The sequence below is a fragment of the Magallana gigas genome, chromosome 3 (assembly GCF_963853765.1).
Source record: "Magallana gigas chromosome 3, xbMagGiga1.1, whole genome shotgun sequence".
Classification (NCBI taxonomy): domain Eukaryota; kingdom Metazoa; phylum Mollusca; class Bivalvia; order Ostreida; family Ostreidae; genus Magallana; species Magallana gigas.
In genome coordinates this window covers 1931471-1954827 of record NC_088855.1, presented here as the reverse complement: position 1 = coordinate 1954827, position 23357 = coordinate 1931471, and the positions used below count along the sequence as shown (strand labels likewise).

The 23357-nt window shown below is 31.3% G+C and overlaps 2 protein-coding genes across 6 annotated transcripts in view; both read left to right on the top strand.

Moving 5' to 3' along the window:
* Positions 1 to 12923, top strand: part of LOC117692686 (uncharacterized) — a 55601-nt gene extending 42678 nt beyond the window's left edge. For 2 of the 3 annotated variants that reach the window (XM_066078023.1, XM_066078022.1), the window contains 7 exons: positions 901 to 1254; positions 4691 to 4770; positions 5363 to 5492; positions 6596 to 6943; positions 9505 to 9584; positions 11830 to 11959; positions 12395 to 12922. In XM_066078023.1, the coding sequence (XP_065934095.1) occupies positions 901 to 1254; positions 4691 to 4770; positions 5363 to 5492; positions 6596 to 6943; positions 9505 to 9584; positions 11830 to 11959; positions 12395 to 12546 (1274 nt within the window). In that variant the 3' untranslated portion in view covers positions 12547 to 12922. Of the gene's footprint in view, positions 1 to 900; positions 1255 to 4690; positions 4771 to 5362; positions 5493 to 6595; positions 6944 to 9504; positions 9585 to 11829; positions 11960 to 12394 lie in introns of all 3 variants that reach the window. The other variant, XM_066078024.1, reaches the window with a different exon arrangement.
* Positions 1 to 23357, top strand: part of LOC105338195 (uncharacterized) — a 410054-nt gene that overhangs the window by 322307 nt on the left and 64390 nt on the right. The gene's annotated exons all lie outside the window — the stretch shown is intronic.

The following is a 23357-nucleotide window of genomic DNA, read 5'->3' as shown; positions in this document are numbered from 1 at the left end:
TGTTTTATCAACTCAGTTACTCAGTAGCTTGCCTCGCCTTAGAAACTGTTCATACGAAGAGCATGCCCTTTTCTTATTAAATTAACTTTGAGACAGAAACACCATATGCAGGTGATAAAGATATATTGCTAGATTAGTAAGCAAATGTAACTTTAGAAAAATTGAGGTCATTACTTTTATCATAATGTTTTGTTGTTGGGTTACCATCAATGTCCAGTTTCCAAATAAGAAACAGATGATGCAGACTATGTTGAATCTTTAAATCTTTTTTTGAAGTTCATTGGTCGATGTAAGAAATGAAATAGCAATTGTTAATTGATAATACGTCGTCGATATACCTGAATGTAGAGTTAAAGACCACAGCGAGTGATTTATTTTTTTCACATACAAGTTTTTGAATATATTCTGCTTCATAAGAATACAAAAATTGGTACCCATGGGAATTCCAACAGATTATACTACATGTAATAAGGATAAAAATCAAATTGTGATAAAGTAATTAATTTTGAATATAATCAAGGAAATTATCAACGCTATAATTGTGCGTCAATTATAATGGCGGTGAAAACGCATTTTTTGTTTACTCAAAGTTACATTGATGCTGTAAATAACAATGCTAAAATTGATCGACTACAAAGATGTTCAATTATCATTGATGAACAAGTGTTCATATCATGTCAGGAATCCAGTGCTTTCTTTTGAAAATAAATATATCAAGTGACATCGACGGTTAAGTAAAGAGCAATATTCCGACACGAAGGAATGGTAACCACCTTCAAAATTCCTATACTGTACAAAGAGGGAAAGGACATTGCATTTAATAGTGATTATAACGATTATATTTCAAACAACAACTGTTAAGCATATACACAATTGTGACTCTATATCAATGTTTTCTAGCATTGGCTCAAAACCAAGGATGCATTGCTGGCAACACAACAATGAAATTTAAACCGGAGAAGCTCATAGGCAAAGAGGTGATAAGCTATACGCGGTACGTTTACAAGGGTATGGACCTGTTCATCAGATATGCCATGTTTGAACCCAACGTATCAGCAGACCTTATCATATATAATGATGATATCTTCCACCACCAAGATAGAATATTCCATAGTCCCGACGAGCCTGCGACCCTTTACCTTACAAATCTAAGAAAAAGCGATGAAGGCTATTATGTTTTTTATGCACAAACATGTCTTACATTCGATGATAGCAATTGCCAAAATGATGTGTATGAATACCTAACAATCAAAGGTAGGTGTAAATTGCGTTGTTGATAGTCATATCTTTCCAATAGTCGTATGTTTCTGATATTCATATGTTTCTGATGATCATATGTTGATGATAGTCATATATTTAAGATAGTCATATGTTACCAATAGTCATGTGTTGTAAATAGTCATATGTTGTCGATTGTCATATGTTTTTGGTAGTCATATGTTTCCGATAGTCATATTTTGACGATAGTCAAAATGTTACCGATTGTTATATGTTGTTGATTGTCAAATCTTTCCAATGGTCGTATGTTGCTGATAAACATATATTTGTGATGTGCATATGTTTCCGATAGTCATATGTTGTTGATAGTCATATTTTTCCGATAGTCATATGATGTCAATAGCCATATGTTGCCGATAGTCCTATGTTGTTGATAGTCATATGTTTCCAATAGTCATATGTTGCCTATAATCATATGTTTTCGATAGTCATATGTTTCCGATAGTAATATTTTGCCGACAGTCATATGTTATTGATAGTCATTTGTTGTCCATAGTCATATGTTGTTGATAGTTATATTTTGCCGATAATTATATGTGGCTGATAGTCATATGTTGTCGATAGTCATTTTGACGATAGTCGGTTTTCGACGCGGAGGTTTGCCCCAAAGTTACGTATAAGTCATTTTTCTTATCGTCTCTATATTACTTGGGACAATGAATCTCACTAATATTGCCTACAATTCTAACTAAAAAATCACAATTTTAATATCTAAGCATGATTATCGCCTTTGATGGCGTATATATATGCAAAAATAACTATAGGACCTTGTTATATTTTCTTAGTTCGGAAACCTAAGATCGTTATCAATTAAACTCCTTCCGAAATGAAAACGTCACCTATTATTAGATGATGGCATTGTAATTATCAAAATTATAGGGTAAATTAAACGATTTAAGCTGAAATACATGCTTTAAAAACAACTGTTGATCTTTTTAAGTATATTAAAAAGGTTATGTCACATTTTTTTAGCACTGTGAAAGTGTACAGTCATTTCATGTACACGCATATCTTTTATAATTTTATGCTATGCTATGCAATTTTAGTGACATGCTATGAAATTCAATGGAACGCTATGTGATTTGTATGATATGCTATGAGAAGTAGATATAAAAAGTCTTAACGATATGGTATGCGACCCTGTGCTATGGTATGCTACGATATTTAATCAAAAATGCATCTTTACAAAGAAGAGTTAAAAATACTTCGATGAAAAATGACAAGAAGGCAAAGTTTACAACTAATCTGCAATTTGAACATACTTCTTTTTAATTTAGCATTTAGAGCCGAGTTAAAATCATGTAGTGTGCTATGCTATGGTATGATATGACAATTGAGAATCTACGAGATTGTATGCTATGGAATGAGATTCTAATGCTATGGTATTAGATTTGAATGCTATGATATGAAATTTTAATGCTATACTGTTAGATTCCAATGCTTTGCTATGAGATTCCAATGCCATTCTAAGAGATTCCAATGTTATGGTATGATATTCCAATGCTATGGTATAAGATTTCATTGATATGATATGAAATTTTAATGCTATACTTTAAGATTCCAATGCTATGCTATGAGATTCCAATGCCATTCTAAGAGATTCCAATGTTATGGTATGATATTCCAATGCTATGGTATGAGATTTCATTGCTATGATATGATATTTCAATGCTATGCTGTAAGATTCCAATGCTATGCTATAAGATTCCAATGCCATGCTAAGAAATTCCAATGTTATGGTATGATATTCCAATGCTATGGTATGAGATTTCATTGCTTTGATATGAAATTTCAATGCTATGCTATGCTATGATAAACGTTGTTAAAGGTATGCTTGATCTGACTGTACTACAATGTATATAAATATTTTTTTTTATTATACTTTGATATTGAAGGAAACAGCACAGTAAATGCCATTTTGTATAATACTTAATGATGTCATTGAATAGCAGGCCAAGATGTGTTTTATAAATTCTCACTAATGAAAGTCATAAACAAATTCCAATACCGCAAGAACATACCTTTATTTGAATTTATAATGAAATAACTATTAAATTCTGTATATCTAGTACTTTCAGAAAAGTGCTGCTGATTTGTATCAAGTTTCTTTTTATTAAAAGAAAGATCAAAGAGAAATGAACTTGTATATGACCTTCGCTGAATATTTTACGTATTCATTATTAATTTTATGGATTTCGTCGAAGCAGCAGTTCTTATTTTTACGTTAAACACATCCTCAATAAATTCTCAACCGATTTTTTTAGAGTGGATCCTGATAAAATCGGGATTTAGACAAGCTTCCTTGTACATGAAACACTAGAGAAAAAAAATTAAATGCTGGGTTTACACCAAAATCTTAATCTAGCAAGTGAAAGTTGCCTACAGGTTTATGATATTCAAGATATGAATTGTTTTTCAAATCATAACAACAGACTTGTTTGATAGGTGTATCAAGGCTTAAATAAAATGAAAATTTTATACATACTATAGATTTTTGAATGCAAACAAAGCACATATTTAAAAACTTAATATTTTGATATATATTACCGATATTATTACGCAATTCAATAAAACAATAATAAGTATGGATATAAGATAATTGTAGACAATTGAAAAACCATTACTTAAGACAGATTATTGCAGTAGTTGATTAGTTATTGGATGATAAATATTTTCCTTTGCTGATTACCCTTTCTAGTAACATTTTTAAAAGTTTATTTCAACTCCAAAATTGGTTTTAAAAATTACTTTCGAAGAAAAATCACTCTGGCAATAAATGAAAATTTTATTATGAATCGTTCATGTAAACAGATAACTGGTTCAATACAGAATATTACGTTTGAACAGTAAAAGGACGAAAAAAGTCGATAATTACGATACTTCTTATTTTCTTTCTATATTTCTCTCTATATCTTTCTCTTTTTCTCTCACCTTTCTCTTTTCTCTCTATATCTTTCTCTTTTCTCTCTATCTTTTTCTCTTTCCCTCTGTATCTTTCTCTTTTCTCCTTATATCTTTCTCTTTCTCTCTCTATATATCTTTTTCTCTTTTTTCCTCTGTATCTTTCTCTCTCATCTTTCTCTTTTCTCTATATTTTTCTCTTTTTCTCTCTCTATCTTTTCTCTTTTCCCTCTGTATCTTTCTCTCTCTCTCGTCTTTCTCTTTTTCCCTTTACCTTTCTCTCTTGTTTTCTCTCGTTTATTATACAAAGAAAGCAATAAATTTGTCATACACAGAAAAATTTGTAATCTGGTATTTTTACTTGATTCAAATTGTTGTACTGTATATGACTTTATCTTTCAATATTATAAGGGTCAAGAAATTATCTGGTAAAAGAAAAAAGTTAATGTTTTAAACGGACACCCATTATTAACATTCCCCATCTTTTTGGTAATCAACAGATTTATTGTAGATATATGTTTTGACAAAGCAAATGAAATTGGTCCATGTGCATTATCAACATGTTACACAGGGGGAAATGGAACGTTAAAGGTACCATTTTTTCTTAAACTTTATCTGATTTCATAAACTAAATACAAAAAATATCCGTTTTGATTTCAATTTGGTATTTTTCTTTCAAAATTTCAAAATAAGAATACTATAAGTAAAATTATGTACATGACTATTGACTTTTTTAAACTATGACATTAAATTAGATATAAAATAATGTGTGTGAAAGTTTTTTAAACATGTATCCCTGCAAGGTGAAAAGTATGAAGGGGTCATCTATGACATAAGTTCACGTCACCTTATCAATAAAGCGTTTGTGAGATATGAATAAATAAATTTTGAAAAAGTTCACAAAATAAGTGTGTTTTAGAAAGCGTAAAGGAAATAAAATTACAAATGTTAAGAAATAAATCATGAGATTAAAAATATACCATGTTTACCCCCTGTAACTATTTTTGATATTATTTTTCTTGTCTTTTATAATATGTATTGCACTATGCCCATATTAATTTTTAAAAGCATTTACAAAACATATTCTTTAATTAATTAAGTTTGATTTATAAGTCGATGAATTAATTTATTAATGAATATGTATACTAATTGAGTGCTAACAATTTAGATGTTATTTTTCTAGACCCCTGATAATCAAACCGAAATCGTGAATGGTTCTGAACTGGTAAGGGTTTGTAATGAGAGTGCTTCAGGCAACTATTCTTGCTGTAATGCTGAAGGAAAATGTCTAGAACAATTCTTTGAAGCCAAAGGTAAGTGATTGAGAGCTTCTTTACTTCTCTTCTGATTCTGGCTGTTTTGATTCTACAGCAATTAGTTTCATACCTGTCCAGGTGAAATAAATCGCGAGGTATGTAATTTTACACTGTTCAACTTATGAATGTTACTTCATATAATAGCATGTAAAAGAAAACATGTTTTACAACCGACAACCGTTTGACAGTATTATACGTGTCTTGTCAATGTTTTTGTATCAGTGTTTTATTTCTATTTTATTATACTTTCATGTTAGATACCGAAATCTGATTGGTCTGACTGTTTGTAAACTTTTGACATTTTCTTACTTCTTCTCTAGAACCAATTGACCAACATAAATCAAACTTAGACAAAGAATCTTAATAGAAAGGGAATTATCAATTATTGAAATAAACGTCGAAGCTTTTTTTTAAGGGAGAAAACTGCAATACAATGAAAAAGATGTGTGTATAAAAGAATCTTTTTCTCAGGAACCACTATATATCTAAATTAAAAATTCTAAATTTTAAAACCATGATCCCCGGATTATTCATTAAGTCCAAAGAGAAGCTCAAAGTTTAACATAAAAATACATGTACATGGGGACAATGTTTTAAAATCGTCTTCTTAAGAACTACAATGCCACAATTTGTGAGATCCTTCTGCAAGAATCCTCAAATAGTGAAGATTATTAATTGTTAAAAATGTGACCACCGGATTAAAACTTGGGCCCCAGGAGGAGTTCAAAATTTCATATAGACAGTTTTTTTAATCTTCTCAAGAATGACAATGCTAGGATTTGTAAAATTACTGATATAACCCTTGAATACTGTAGATTCTAAATTGTTAAAACCGTGACCCTTCAAACCAATAGTTGGGTGCCCAAGAAAGGGTTCACTATTAAACATAAAAATATCTATGAAAAACCTAAAGTCAAAGAATGCTACACTTTCTGAGAATATAATATAAGCATATCCAAGAATGTGTTTGTTCTAAATGATTAAAATTATGACTCTTAGACTAATATTGGGGCCCCATGCTTCAAAGTTAAATATAATTATGATAAGCTTTCTTATGTAAAAATATATTGTCTTTAATTTTGTGTTTATTTTTTCTTCAGCATTTGCTGAGGATCAAGTTAGTGAATGTGTTGCTGGCAATGTGACTATGGAGTTTAAACCTGACATTTTGAAAGACGAAGAAGTTAAAAGTTACACCTGGATTTGGGACCAGGGACATGAAAGTTTTCACATGTTTGCCAAGTTTGAACCAAACGTGTCAACGGACCTTATCACATATTTTGAAGATTTCCACCGACTTACGGGGCGAATATTCCATAATCCCAAAGAGCCTACCACTATAAACATCACAGATCTAAGAGAAAGCGATGAAGCCAAGTATTACTTAGAAATCCGATACGCAAATTTTGAAAATTATACAGGATATAATATTTACCTTATAGTAAAAGGTAACAAAAACCAGAAAAAAATTGTTTCAAGTGTCTCGGTTTTTTATGTGTCATTCGTACAGCATTTCAAGAAATAATATACGCACTTGTATATTGAATTTATACACTGGTATAATCAATTGATACACAAAAATAAGAGGATGATTTGTAGTGTTACTTTGGTTGTATCTGTATTTGACAACTTGAAAACCATCGTTAGAAAATCAACACCGCACACTTTTACTTGGCGGTTTATAAAGCATAAACGGCCAAAAACTATTTCACATCATATGAAACAAATAGATATTGAATCCACCCCCTAAATTAATCAACGGGAGATCAAACTACCAGTACACTGGTCTTTCTGAAAATCGGGGGATAAGAGTCACACAATGGATGATTGACTAGTGCATCAGACTGTGTTTTTTTTTTATAATTTTTTAAAATTATCCGTGGATAAAGTGCATCTCGGGTAGACTGATTATGATAATGACATTTTTGAAAATCTGGCTCCGATTTCATCAAAAAAAAAATAAGTCATATCTCAGAGTCTGGGTTATTTCTCAAATATTTGAGTTTTTTCCCAAATCTGAGAAACTCACATCTCTGCATTTCACAAAAAATCTTAGTCGTTTTTTACTCAATCTGAGATAAAAACTTAATAAGTAACTGTAACCTCCATAGCAGACTTAAAGACGTTGGATCCTTTTTGTTTTTTCCTAAAGTATTTTTTTATATCTACACACATATCTAAACCAAAATTCAAAACAAAATTTTAGGGTCTACTTGCTTCTTTCGGTGCTACGGTATATTAAATATGACCCTTCTGCACTGAAAGTGCAAATTCCACATAAATCGCTATTCCCTCTATGATTTTTTTATCGAAATGACCCATGGTATCAAATACAAATTTACATTGTTTAGAATTAATAAAATTAAAATTATCATAAAGAAAAAGTTGGCAATTTTTTCACGAAACTAATATTTTGACCTCTTTGCACTGAAAAAACACTATTTTTATTAATAAATATTTCAATATGCAATGAAATTATTTTAAAGTCTCAAACTTTTTCTCAAATTATGACAGACTTGTCCAAAGAAACTTACAAATTCAGAAAATAAGACCAAAAGTATGGGTCTATATTGTTTATTTGAGATATGGCTTGAAATGAGATAATTTTAGGGGAAAATTGGATTTCATTTTACTTGACTTTTATGAAATATCAGTTAAAAATCCCAATACATGTCAATAGAAATATTGAAATATTGTTAAAATATGTTTTTGAAACAACACGAAGATATCCCAATGCATAAACTATCTGGAAATTTGGTCTGCACTGAAAATAAGATAGCTAAAATTACAGTACTCTAAAACAACTAAGATATGCAAATGATCATTTTCTTCTTAAAAACCGTCTGCCACAAAATATAGTCCCTTACTAAACTCTGTAAATATGCAATTTTTCCTTAACAATTTCATTCAATATAGTTCATTTGGCATGGTAAAAAAGAATTAACAAGTAGAGTTCATATATAAAACAAAATTTCCAGATTAGAGGTGACCCAATATGGCTACCCAAAATCAGAGGAAAAAACCTCTTTAAGTCAAATCTCAAATATAAATATGTCATAAACATCATTAAAACAGTATAAATTGTCTAATATGTTCATTTCTTATATCTATTCCACTCAATAATCAGCGTATATGGAATATTTCATGCAAGTTTGTTAAATATTTTTTTCAATAAAAAATAATAATTTTGGCAGAGTTATCTACCTTGAACTAAAGGAACTAATTTAATTGTTTGTGTTGAATAGAATAACTGTGCATATTCTACTTTATAATGCTTTTAAGGTAACCATAATGTAATGAATGTGATTTGTTGTTTGTTATATATTATATACGATAATGTCAATATGTAATCTATATTTAGTGTCTGTAACATTTTATGACACTTGTTAATTTGATTCAATTTTTCCTCTGTTTAAAAGTTAAGCATACGATTTGTTTTTATTAAGAATAAATTCTTAATTTTACAAAAACACATATAGAAGTTATAAGGGGCCACTTGTGACAAATTCTTACTCAGCTAAGTAAAAAATTATACTCAGCTGAGAATTGACTATCTTTGTTTTGAGAAATGCAATTTGAGAAAAATTTCAGATGAGTAAATTCTCAGGATTTGAGTTTTAAATTAGGTAAAAACTTAAGTTATTTTGTGAAATCGCAGCCTAATTTTGCAGTACTAGTGAGGATTTTTTTGTCATATGACATGCATATTGTATATAAAATGCATAACTTAATTGCAAAAACATTAAAATTCACGGGTATTGTCATAAAAGGGGAGAAATAACAAATAAAATTACCTTATCGGTTTTTTTTTATATTTTAAGTACCATGAATAGTGCATTCCATTTATCAAATTGGTCTTTCATACGTTGGCGGTGAAAATCGTGTATTACTTCACATAACTGTATACACACAGACATTATGTTAGAAATACATAACGACATTAGTATGCTAGATATTTAAATTAAAGACTAATCATTGATACATGTACTTTGATGTGTATTTCCTGTAGGTGTTTGTTTCGATGACCCTGTAGAAATAAAGGGGTGCAATGTAACAACATGCTATACAGGAGAACATGGAATTCTAAAGGTAACCTACTTTGATTTTATTCAAATTTCAAAAAAGGGCTTTTACAATAAAAATGCAAACATAAAGTTGTACATAATAAATATCATACTGCAGAGTTTAAGAATGAATACAGATTTTGAATTTTATAGATTCAATGACCAAATAGTTTAGCTGTCCAGCTGGCCTAGTAGATCCTTGGAGTATGTCTGTTACTCATGTGTATCTTGTCATCAATTATTCATAAAAGAAGCCATTAAAATTGATAATAAGTTAGTCCTGACTCCGATGTGTTCTTATTTTTTTTAGCAATCAAATCGCTTTTTCTAGGGGCATAGGTAAAATTTACTTATTTTTACCTAGGAGGTTTAGCCAAGAAGAGGGTTTCATCAAATTTCTTAATTTAATCACTTACTTAATATCACAATGAATGGCTTTGTTGGAATTATTGAATTAAAATGTTTGATTTGTGTAAACCAAAAAACATAGTCAACAGAAAGAGGCTTACAAATGTTGTGAAGCAAATATTATTGATCCAATTTATTTTTACAAATGACATGTGGTGATACAAACAGGATTCAAAATCAAAAGTCCAAAGGTAAAATACAAAACAGGAGCACAGCAAACACGGACCTCTAAAACAAATAGGTAGGATTAGGTGCCGTGGTGGAGCAAGCATCCTCTGCTGACCGGTCACATCCCCGTGTGCTCTTTGTCGTCATTGGGAAAAAGGAAAAATCAGTAGACAATTAGGTTATCAACTGTGGTTTAACAATACGTATGAAAAACGTCAGTCAGCATGCGACCTAGTGGAAGATTGTATTTGCTGAAAAGGTCGTGGTATCGACCATTGAACTTTAAAAAAATTACTTTAATCGAGACTGTTGGTAGTCATGTTTTATCAACTTGTTTCAGTAGCTTGCCTCACCTTGTTCATAATTAGAAGCATGTCCTTGCTTAACGAATAAACTGAGAGACAAAAACTCTTTATAAAGGTGATGAAAGTATACTGCTACAAAATTGAAGTCATCGCGTTTATCATAAACTTTTGTTGTTCGGTTACCATCAATGTGCCTTCCAAGTAAAATATCCAAATATGAAACAGATGACGCAGAAAATGTGGTATCTTTTATTTCAAGTTTACATGGATATATCGAGTCGATAAATTTTTCCAAAAATGTACTAGATATCTAAAACAAACATGTGCTGTAAAAAAATACTTGCATTTTTTTGAAATTGAGAAGAAAAAAATAGCTTTATAACTGCATGTAGTCGATACCGTTTCATTTTGACTAAAGATGTAGTGCACTATCAGAAATAAGAAAAAAACGCTTTAGATGAATAATGTCATACATATATATTTTTAAAAAATTAGAAAATAATGCCATTGTTAGATTTTTCTTTTTAAAAAAGCGACAACAATAATAAAAAAAATCAAAACAAAACAAAAGCACATCATTCAAAAACCCCATTACAAATCAAATCTCATTAAATCCATTTTTGAATATTTTATTTACTCCTTGTTTTAATCAATCATTCTTTTCATCGTGATTAGACAATAAATATATGCGCCTCTATAAATGGTCTTAGTGCAAACCTTCAAATGTGTCCCAAAACTCATATATTTCTTTTACTTAATCCAATTTGATGCCGGTATATATACATTTTACTGTGACCCTTCATTGTCAGATGCTTTGCCAATTTGCAGTTGCATTCATGTATATTGTTCTATAAAACTTTGGAGTTCAAAAGTTTTGATAAAGACTTTCATAGTTGCATAAATGAGTAATTTCCTTGTATGATAAAGTTTAAAGAATGAATGCAATAGCTACCTAATTTATACGAATTTAAAATGGATTGGGGCATTTTACGCTTTATAAACCGCGAAAGCGTTGTTTATCGAAATTAAATTTAACAAAATTGATTTGAGATTGATACAGATGTTGCATACCAGCGATAAATACTGCCAAATGGTTTGTGGTCGCTATTCATACATTAACGACAATGCCGATTAGTGGTTTCTAATTATTTTCTGTAATAATGGATTAACGCATGGATGCAAAATATTCTAAATATAAATGGTATTGAATGTAGATTGTAGCGTGCTATTCTGTGTTTTATAATCGTCGTATTTAACTAGATTTGTCTTTTTATAACATGGAATTATTATTCTGATTATCTCTTGTTTTTTTTCAAAATTTCTATGAACTCAAATATTTAAAAATCAGTATTCATCTTATAAAAAATATGCATTTTTTGTTCTTTCTAGATCCCTAGCAATTTAACCGAAGTAGTAAATGGTTCGAAATTGGTTAAGGTCTGTGATGAAAGTGCTTCAGGAAACTATTCTTGCTGCAATGCTGCAGGAATCTGTCAAGAGCAAGTCTTAAAGGTCATAGGTATATAAAAGCCCGACACAAGCTGTTTTAGATTAAGTCTACAGTAATTTAAAAATTGTGGATTTCCAGCTTATTCAAGTAGCTGTACTGATTGTTATATAATCGTGAATACAATACCCATCAACAGTATCAATGCTCATTGTACACTACGCAAAATTGTTCTATTGCTGTTGTAATATTGCAGAGTTTACTGAAGTATGTACGGGGCACTTACATAAATGTTTACTTCTAGCTTTTCTTTTGTCTCTGGTGTATTTCTTCTGAAGATAACATGTACATTGTTCTTATCATAATGGATATTTGGATATTATGTAATATTCCGTTGTTTCTCTTGTTTTGTTATGTCTTGTTTTGTTTCTTGGTTTTTTCTTCACATATCTTTTAATAACACTGGATATCCCATGCTCTTGGTGTTTTTCTGTTTTATTTCTGTAGAGGATACCACGCCCCTTGATGATGAACCAGGTTCCCCCGTCATCATAACGACCTTGATCATTGTCCTTGTGATAGCTGTAGCGGTAGTGATGACAGCTGGGGTACTTTTGTTCTTAAAAAGAAGACGAGAAGTACCTGGATTTAAACAATGAATCTGCAGTCTAGATCAAATTTTAATATTTTTGATATAAATATATAATTGTATTTTTTAAATCTTTTTTTCTGAAAACTTAATGTATCTTATTAAAAAAAACTTTAATATAATAAAAAACCAAAATATGTAGAATCGAGCTAGAAAATGCACAGCATCTAATTTTTGATTGTGTAAATGTAAAACATGTTTGGCATATGGCAAGCCAATGCTTAAATTTCACTGTTGTTAGGAAAAATGTCATTGTTGGTTTTTTTGTTGATGATAACGAAACAACAAAGCTTATAAAATCTTCCTCTCATTTGTTCCATTCAGAATTTACAAATATAAAATGTTATGTAGAGTTGAAAACAAGTCAATCGTTAAGAATGTATATTAAAGAGAATACTTTATCATATTGTTCAGTTCTATCCTTTTTACATCAAATGAAAGAAAAGAAGCTTTTTCAAAACTTTGCATTTTTACTATGAATATGCATTTATGCTATGAATATGTATTTATGCTTATATCTATTATATATATACGCCCACCCTCCGAGGGAGACAGTCCCTCTGTTGTATACAAGGGTTTCTAACATGGACACAGACTTTGACTGATGGTAGTGAAACCCTTTGTTATATGCGGGCCAAAAAAATCACATGTAAATTATCAACGCAAGGATTTTTCCCCCCACTTTTTTCTGATTAACACATACATGTATAAATTGTACATGTAGCATCTTTATTTCATAAAAACTTGATATATATCGTATACGTTTTTTCAACATATGTTGATTTTTTTCCTTTTTTCTGATTAACTCATATACATATACAGTGTAGATGTTTAGTTTTTAAAAACCTGATATATATTGTAAATCTTTTCACCATATGCTATTTTCTGATATGTTATTATATACTTGTTTATAAGGAATCAATAAATGGTATAAAAATAAATAATTAAAAAAACTATAAAAAATTATATAATAAAATATATATCAATAATAGATCTTGTGTTTATTTGTTTGAATGTTACAAGTGTCACAAGAAACACTGTCTCATCCAAAATAAAGGTCTAGTTTTGAAAAGTATTTTTTTATTATTCAGAGTTTTGCATCTAAACCAAACCAAACTCCAATCAAACCGCTCCAAACCAAATGTGATTTTTTAAAGCAGATATATGATACCCCTTTTAATGATATTATCAAAATAAAAGGATTTCATTGTTGTGTACTTGATTTACCCACATTCATAAAGTACCGGGCTGAACAATGTATAAGAATTGATTTAATGACTCCTTAAGGTAGTAAGAATTTCATAGAAAATTAGGCATTTTGTTCATTACCTTCAGCTATTTCTTAATTAATGAATATGAATTGTTTTACGTCGACTTAACATGATTCTGTCGTATCTATGGCATACTTCTTGATCATTCATTATACTAAGTGCATACTAGACTACAACCTCAAAAAACTCTATCACTTCTTATTCAAGTATGCATGATCTAAACTGAAAGATTAAGGGGTGTCTTCTGAAATCATTTATCAATAAACTATTAACCCAGAGTTCATTTTTCAATGCTGAATACTAAAAAACTGGTTGCTTTTTCTCCGTTCAAAATTCAATCGAGATGTTTTACACTATGATATATGACCCTTTTGTTAAAAAAAAGATAGTGGTGAACTGAAAGACTTTTCATGTGTAACTAACAAATTCAAAAATAGAACCCATCAAATGCAAAAAAGCATAGTCATCTTCACTGTCTTATTGCTGTGTGTATTCTCCGGTCGTGACTTCCGATGTACTATTTTACAAATACATGTACAATACATGTACATATATTACTTTACAAGAAGTATTGGTCGGTGTTATATAAAAGCGACACTCCTATAATAAGTAATGATCTTTGAGAAATGATAACGATATCTTTAAGCCTCCTAATATTGTACTATATTTGAACATCCCTGTATGTAGTATTATTTTGTTAAGTATGTCAAGCAAGATCTTAATGTTTAGCAGTTTTCTTCTGACACTTGGGACAGTGTTTAACAACTTCTCTACCACAATAATACCACTGTATTCTTACAAGGAGACACAAGCAGATATACGCGGGGAATTCATATCCGTAAAAAGTTTTGTTAGAGATGATTGGTATTTATCTTACTCAGCACGTGTTCTCGTGTTTGTCACTATAATGTGTACAATTAGCGCCAGTGTACTTTCCTCAAGAGGAAGTTGTTTTATTATAAGCAAGCTTCGGTTGAATATTTTCTATTTTCAACATGACGGTATAGTTTGTGATTGATCCAATATAACATAATTTTTTTATTTTGAATAAAATATTTGGCAGAGTACTTGCCCTATAGAATTACTTATTATTTACATTTGTAACAGGTATTGACAAGTAAGAAACTATGGATTTTTTGCGTTAGCATAAAATTTGATATTTTTGTATGAATTCGTTGCTGAATCATATAATGAATTAATTATTGCTGTTCTTCGATCAATACGATGATTTAGCTACCCGAGAAGTACAATATTCACCGAGCTCCTCTCTCTCTCTCTCTCTCTCTCTCTCTCTCTCTCTCTCTCTCTCTATATATATATATATATATACAATTATATACACGAACACGCGCGTTTAGTTTCCCTGCCTGTCCAATATAAAAAATGTTGCATGTTGGGCAAATAGCACAATAAATAACATTTTCCGATTTACAGTTCATCGACAAATTGGCGCGAATTTCCATCTTGTAAATCGGGGAAACTAAACGCGCGTGCTCGTGTCCACAAGCAACAGATTAAATACCCGAGTGTTCGTAATACTCCATGTTGTTAACATTTTGCTGAATGCGGCCAGGGAAAATTTAAATTATTCCCATTTTATAAACTTTCAAATGAAAATGAAATACTGCGCTTAGCCAAGGAAGACCACTTTATTAATTTATTTAAACCAAAACTTAATCGCCTTCATTAAAAAAATTAATTGTATGTATCACCGGGAAAAATATGGCGTTTCTATATATCCGGCGACAATAAGACTAAAATGCTCTAGATGGTAAAAAGCACTTTTTTTGAACTTTAGGTCGGTATGGGTGATTTCTGGGAATCCAAAAACTACACCCGAACAATCCGAAGCCTAATTCTTGACTCTGGTAATAATGAACAAATGATATAAATAAGAATAGTAAACAGTAAACAATAAGCATGAGTGACAGATGACACAGAGTAAAACTTCACATTGAGTGAGTCAATTATATCAAGTCCACAAAGTTAAGAGTTAATTCAAAACGATTAAGCAATTACGCCTTACGTAAACAAATGTTTGGGATTAATGTTTTGAAAGACAAAATGCGATAAAGATATTATAGCAATCTGATAACAAATAAAAGAATGTGAATTGGAAGTTTTATACAAAATGTCTTGAATTATAGTTCATTGAAATTTCACCCCATGATAATTCCCTCTCGCTACGGAAAATGAGACGTCCTCGTCTCAAAGCTCACCGATGAGGATTGCTGGCCATGGGTGCACGCGGCCTTCGACCGATGTAGACGGACTGGTAAAATTGTCGTTGATTATTTTCCGGTGTCCTTGGTCTGGGCGCGGGAGTGTTGTGAATTCGGTTTCTTGAACTTGAGTTTTTCCTTAAGGCCGCAATGTCGTATTCTTGAGAGGTGATGATGTCGTTTAAGACTGCTATCTTCTGGTTAGCGATGGTCTGTCTTTGCTTTAGGTCTTTAAGTCTCTGTTCTAAATCGTAGCAGTTGGTGTTTAGATTGCTAACGACATTCTTTAGCATTTTATTTTGATTTCTCAACGTTGTCATGTGGTCTTGAATTACAACAGGCCTAAATAATTTTTGAATGTCTTCTGAACTCAAGTGCTGGAACGGCAGCTGTTTCACAAGTTCCAGTCGGTTGTAATAATCTTTTATTCTTTTTGCGTCCCGGCGTCGTTTGCTTAAGGTCTTGGTTTGTGCAACGTGCTTTCTACATTGCGAAATATCAGCAATTGCAACATAAACTTCTGGAGGCTTTTTCTCAGAAATTCCTACAGTAGGGTCGAGTTTTGATCCTGCTTGGGCATCAGTCGATCCTACAGACGATACTGTCCGATTGCAGGTCCTTCCATTCTTGGCCGAACCATTTTTGAACGAACCTTTGTCGTTGGTCGCCACCGGGTAAGTTTTCCGCGGATGAGAATGGCAAGGAATGGTTGCGTAGAAGCACATTTTAGCATAATGGCCAAGTAATCCACACACGAAACACTCCGAACGTGTAGCTGGACACGAGTACAGGTGTCCGCGGGTGAAAGTATTCCCGCAACTGTAGCATGCTGGACAGGATCCAGGTCTAGAGTGTAGTCGTGCAAGTCCTGGGGATGTCCAGAAACTCGAAAAGCAGCGACGCTGGTTTGATGGTCGAAATGAGCGTGGAAATCCTCTGCTCTTGGGTTGCATTTCTGACACGTTAAATTAACAATCTCGGGGAAACTCGCTTTGTTGTTGGTACACGGAGTCTAACTGCTACAAAGTTTATGCAGCAGCCCCGGGTGAATTACCCGGATTCTCCACCAAACTTTCACCGGGAAAAATATGGCGTTTCTATATATCCGGCGACAATAAGACTAAAATGCTCTAGATGGTAAAAAGCACTTTATTTGAACGTTAGGTCGGTATGGGTGATTTCTGGGAATCCAAAAACTACACCCGAACAATTCGAAGCCTAATTCTTGACTCTGGTAATAATGAACAAATGATATAAATAAGAATAGTAAACAATAGTAATTAGCACTATAAGCATGAGTGACAGATGACACAGAGTAAAACTTCACATTGAGTGAGTCAATTATATCAAGTCCACAAAGTTAAGAGTTAATTCAAAACGATTAAGCAATTACGCCTTACGTAAACAAATGTTTGGGATTAATGTTTTGAAAGACAAAATGCGATAAAGATATTATAGCAATCTGATAACAAATAAAAGAATGTGAATTGGAAGTTTTATACAAAATGTCTTGAATTATAGTTCATTGAAATTTCACCCCATGATATATGCATGTGATATAATTGAGTCATTTGTAATATTTAAGGACGTTGGATCCTGCGATCAAAAGTCTCTAAGATTTTTTCTAAAGTATTTTTTGAATATCTACACACATATCTAAACCAAAATTCAAAACAAAATGTTGGGGTCTATATGCTCCTTTCGGTGCTACGGTGTATTTAATATGACCTTTCTGCACTGAGAATGAAAATTTTCCCTCTATAATTTTTTATTGAAATGAACCATGGTATCAAATACAAATTTACATTATTTAGAATTAATACAAATAAAATTATCATAATGAAAAAGTTTGCAATTTTTTCACCTTATTGATATTTTGACCTTTTTGCACTGAAAAAATACTATTTTTATTCATAAACGATTCAAAATGCAATTAAATAATTTAAAAGTCTCAAACTTTTTCTCAAATTATGACAAACTTGTCAAAAGAAACTTAAATATTCAGAAAATAAAACCAAAAGTATGGGTCTGTAATGTAAATTTTGAGATATTGCATGAAATAAGCTAATTTTAGGGGTAAATTGGAGTTGATTTTTTCTTTACTTTTATGAAATATCACTTAAACATGCCAATATGTGTTGATAGAAATATTGAAATATTGTTGAAATATGTTCTTTGAAACAATACAAAGATATCCCAATGCATAAACTATCTGAAAATTTGGTCTGCACGGAAAATAAGAAAGCTAAAATTACGGTACTCTAAAACAACTGAGTTATGAAAAATGTTCATTTTCTTCTTAAAAACCTTCCGCCACAAAATATAGTCCCTTACTACACTCTCTAAACATGGATTTTTTTCTTCACTATTTTATTCAATAGAGTTTATTTGGCATTATAAGAAAGGAATTTACAAGTAGATTTCATATATGACACAGAATTTCCAGACTAGAGGTACCCAAAATCAGAGGATCGAACCTCTTTAAGGAATGAATTCAATATTTATTTGTTTTATACGATATAAAATGGTTTGGGGCAGTTTACGCTTTATAAATCGCGAAGCGGTTTATAAAAAAGCGTAAACTGTTTCAAACCATTATCTATCGTATAAAACTAATAAATATTGAATTCATTGCTTATAATTTAATTTTTTTACTCTTCATTGTAGATATAAACGGTCATTTGACCTTTAAAATGACGTAAAATTGTACAAAATTCAAACGTAACGTCAGGCGTATTGATATGTTTTTGACGTTAGTCTTACTATGACGTAGGCAACATTCTTTATACGATATAAAATAATTTTTTAGCCAATCAGAAAGCGCGTTACAACCAGAATTAAATTATTTGCAAATAATTTAATTCTGGTTGTAACGCACTTTCTGATTGGCGAAAAAAATTATTTTATATCGTATATTATATAGCGCGTTACAACCAGAATTAAATTATTTGCAAATAATTTAATTCTGGTTGTAACGCACTTTCTGATTAGCAAAAAAAAAATTATTTTATATCGTACAAAGAATGTTGCCTACGTCATAGTATGGCTAACGTCAAAAAACGTATCAATACGCCTGACGTTACGTTAAAATTGTGTACATTTTTACGTCATTTTATCTACAATGAATGAAATTATAAGCAATTATAAGCAATGAATTCAATATTTATTAGTTTTATACGATATAAAATGGTTTGGGGCAGTTTACGCTTTATTAACTGTATTTTATTATAATCTTGGCGGCTTTTTGCTTTGTGACTCTAACTTTCCGCTACTTCAACGTTATTATGACGTCACAATGAACTTGTGCTTATTGACGTTACTACGTTACATATTAGTCATTTGTACATAACTGCCTGAAGAGCCAGGAATGGCGAACACGTTTGCAGTAAATAGGATCAATTTGTGATTTTTTTCGGGATATTTATTATTTTTAAATTAATACAATGTATATACCATTAGTGCTCAGTCCCTGTTTGTAGGTGTGTAATTTCCCACTTTTAAATTTAATGGTTTCACTATATAAATGCAAAATCAACATAAAGGACTATATATGGTATTGGCCTAAAATGGCTCCCTAAAATAAATATTATCATTTTACTGTAGTTCCTTGTTTTCTTTGTACAGATATATATGTAATGTTTTACTTAATATTCTTTTTGATTCAAGTGCCAACAATTTAGAAATATGGCATTGTAAAGACAACCTTTTCCCGCCATTTTTGCATTTTTAGCATAAAACAGCTCGTTTTCAAGCAGTTTTTCAGAAAACATAGAGCGCATGCTTGAACAAACAAAATATTTTAATCAAAAATGTATCTAGCCAAGACTAATAAGTGACAAAAATGTTTTCCTTGTTCAAGCATGCGCCCTATATTTCCCATTCGTAAAAAGATGAAAAAATGTCAATTTTTTTACTGATTTTGATCTTCTAAAAAATAACATAACATTTTATTGTATTCAAAACACTTAAAAAAGGCGAATTATGGGGGCCAAATTTAACTCATGTCATATATAGTTCTTTTTTAACTGTTTATTTTTTCTTTTTATTTCTTTTTATTTAGTTCAAAATATCCTATTGTTTATTTTCTCCCTACTCATATACTTACCTGCCTACTGTACATGCATGCACAATTAGGTGGCAGGGGACAGTTTTTTTGATACAATTTATTGTAGCCAAGGGATGCATGTCTTCAGAACTCTGTAACTAGAATTTCCTCAGTTCCCATTCAGCACAAATACCTTTAATTCACTTACCGGTGTATAGTTTACAATGTCCCATTCATCTACTTTTCGTGTTATTTTACCTCCCGTCTGTAACTTGCAATTTCACTGTGTAAAGTCAGCACAACAGTCATAGCCGCAGGTTTCGCATTTTACTACTGATTCTCATGTACCTAACATAAGGGGCCTACATATTGCATATCAATTTTAACAACAAACACCCCTCTAACTAATGATCATCATTAAAAATCATTTCATAAATTTTAGCAACACTCATAAGCCTTCAAGTACAGCAACTCTCAAATTTACAAAAATATTGACGGGTACTTTATTCGAAACTGTCCCTTGCTACCTTAGCTTAAAAATGGATCGATAAGACAGTAAAGTATGGCTCTTGCTAGTATATATTTATATAATCTCTATATTAAAAACAATTAAAACAAATCTTTTGATCCACCTCTAAATTTATCGCGGGAAATATACCGCGCTAGCACTGCGACGTCATCCATGTACTTTGTTCGTCTTTATTTACGTATCTCGACTCAATGCGAAGGTATAGCAGCATGTAACTATTCTATTGAGTCTCGCCAAAGCATATGCGGTACTCAAAACGTATCTTCAAACCTTTAGACACCGTAAATTACGAGTTAATAGTCGGTCATTTTTGGCATATCACCACGGGTGAAAACATTAGAGAGCATTATGGGACGTAGACAAAAAATTTGTTTGAATTTTGTTTTGTTTGATGAACTGTAGGATTAGCTCGTCCTTTTTCCCGCACACACTGGTTCTTAGAGCTTGCTTCGCTAGCTATAATGCATTCAGTTCTTGTTGAAATGATGAAATGAAATGTTTTTCTTTTGTTTCACGTTCTTTTTCGGTTGTTGTTTTATTAAATTTATAGATAGGACACATTGTAAAGTTCGGAAAAATGTTTTGGCACAGTTTCTGAGGTATCCGCTAACAGCCCTGCATTGGTATTTTGTTGTCGGTGGACGGTCATTCGATGTCTGAGGGTATCACCGGTTTGACCATATAGTGTTCCCCACATCTAGTACATGTTATAACGTAGATTAAAGTGGAACTTGCCTTTTATAATTTGGAAAAACTCTTGATTTTTTGGGTTGTGTGTTGAGACATATGGAATAACACATTTTTCTGCTTTATTTTTCATCTGTAATAGCTCATTTCTATCATGGCATGTGGCTTTGTTAATTCATGTTCAACTAGTGATTTGGGATAATTCCTTTGTTGTAGTAGTTAGCGTAGTTCACTTAGTCTAGAATTAAGAATATTTTTGTCCGATATTATAGTACAGAAGCGCCTGGCTAAATATAAGGTATGTTTTGGATGGTAAGAATCATAGACAAGGTTTTGTTTGGTGTCCGTAGGTATATAAAATATATATCAGTTATAATTATGTCCCCTCTTTTTATGGTCATAACATCAAGAAATGGTAGTTTTTCTTCGCTACAGTCCATTGTAAATTTCAAATGGAATCAACAAAGCCACAAAGAACGTAAAACAAAAGAAAAACATTTCATTTCATTATTTAAACCAGAACTGAATGCATTATAATTATGAATATTTGAATATAGTTTATGTTTTTCCCGTACTATTACAAAATACTTATGCTATGACGTCATAATGAACTCTGAAAAGCGCAACATATACTTAATGTTATATGACGTCACAATGATGTAGGCTACTTATGTAAAACAGCAAAATTTCCGCTATCTATTCGTCGTTTTTAGCTACAAAAAAATAAATAATAGAATGTTTAAGACACTATAAGAGCTGGGAATAAAGACAATTTACTTCAAACATCTCGGAACTCACCTTAACAAAGTTACGCCTTTGAAAACATTATAGCATTGAATGATTTATTGTTGACGTCGTCGTGTCCATAACTGCCGTCAGGTGAGCAGACAAATTGAATAACGCGCGTTATGATAATTTGTCTGCTCATCTGACGGCAGTTATTGACACGACGACGTCCAAAATAAATCATTTAATGCTTATATTAACATTCCCCTACTGAAGAAATCAATTGTTTACTTAAAGAAATCGATATAAAGTGCAGATCACGGAAGGAGTAAATTAGTAACAGCAAGAACAGCTGATTTGTAAAACCGGTTTAAACTGGTTATTACAAAGACTGTTGAGATAAGATCGACGAACATGAAAATATAATCCATGAAAAATAACTATTGAAATGTTGGTTTTAACAATAAAGTCAACTGTTTTGTTGAATAATTGTAAAACATGATGTTTTGACAACATTTATGAAATTATACATTTTTTAACCGAAAACATAGAAATCACTGTTTGAGAACTACTTATGTAAATTACTTGTAAATTCATACGCAGTGAATAGGTTTTGCATTTAGAGGCATTTAAACATCACGGAATTTAGTGGAAAAACATAGTAGAATGTAAATATATCTCAATTGTATCCGTACGATGACACAGGCCACTGAATGTTTGACTTGTAATACACTTTGATGACAGGGCATTTTTTGTTTATGTCCAAATTCGAGGAATATTTACCTCCTTGTTATGATAATTGACAAAATGAGCAAGATACCATTTCTACAACACAATATTTAAGAAAGAAATCCGAGTGTCTGCTTGCTTGTTAGACGCCATTTTGTTTGCAACCTGAGGCGGATCAAAGATTTAACCATATGCACCTGCGATGTAAATCAGAGGCGTTTCTGTTAACTTTCACACACATTATTTCTTTTACTGGACACACTATATAAGACTTATTTAAAAAAAAAACTATTGATAAGTAAACAATGAATTTCTTTAATTTTTAATCATTTGTCCCGAGACATGTGAAGTACATTTTCCTCCGTTTGTGAGCATGTGGCCGCAGAGACATGGAAAAGAATATTGCTTATAATATGATTGAATTGCGTTTATGATAGAATTTTTTTATGTTTTATTCTTACATTTTATCTTGTATTGTTTGATTCTTTTAAAATTTTGACATTTTACAGATTAATTACTGAAAAATAACGAAAAGATATGAGCGGCATTAATGGGTACTCGAACTTCCTGTAAATCGAAGGTCATGGACAGGGTTTAATTTTAGCCAGAAGT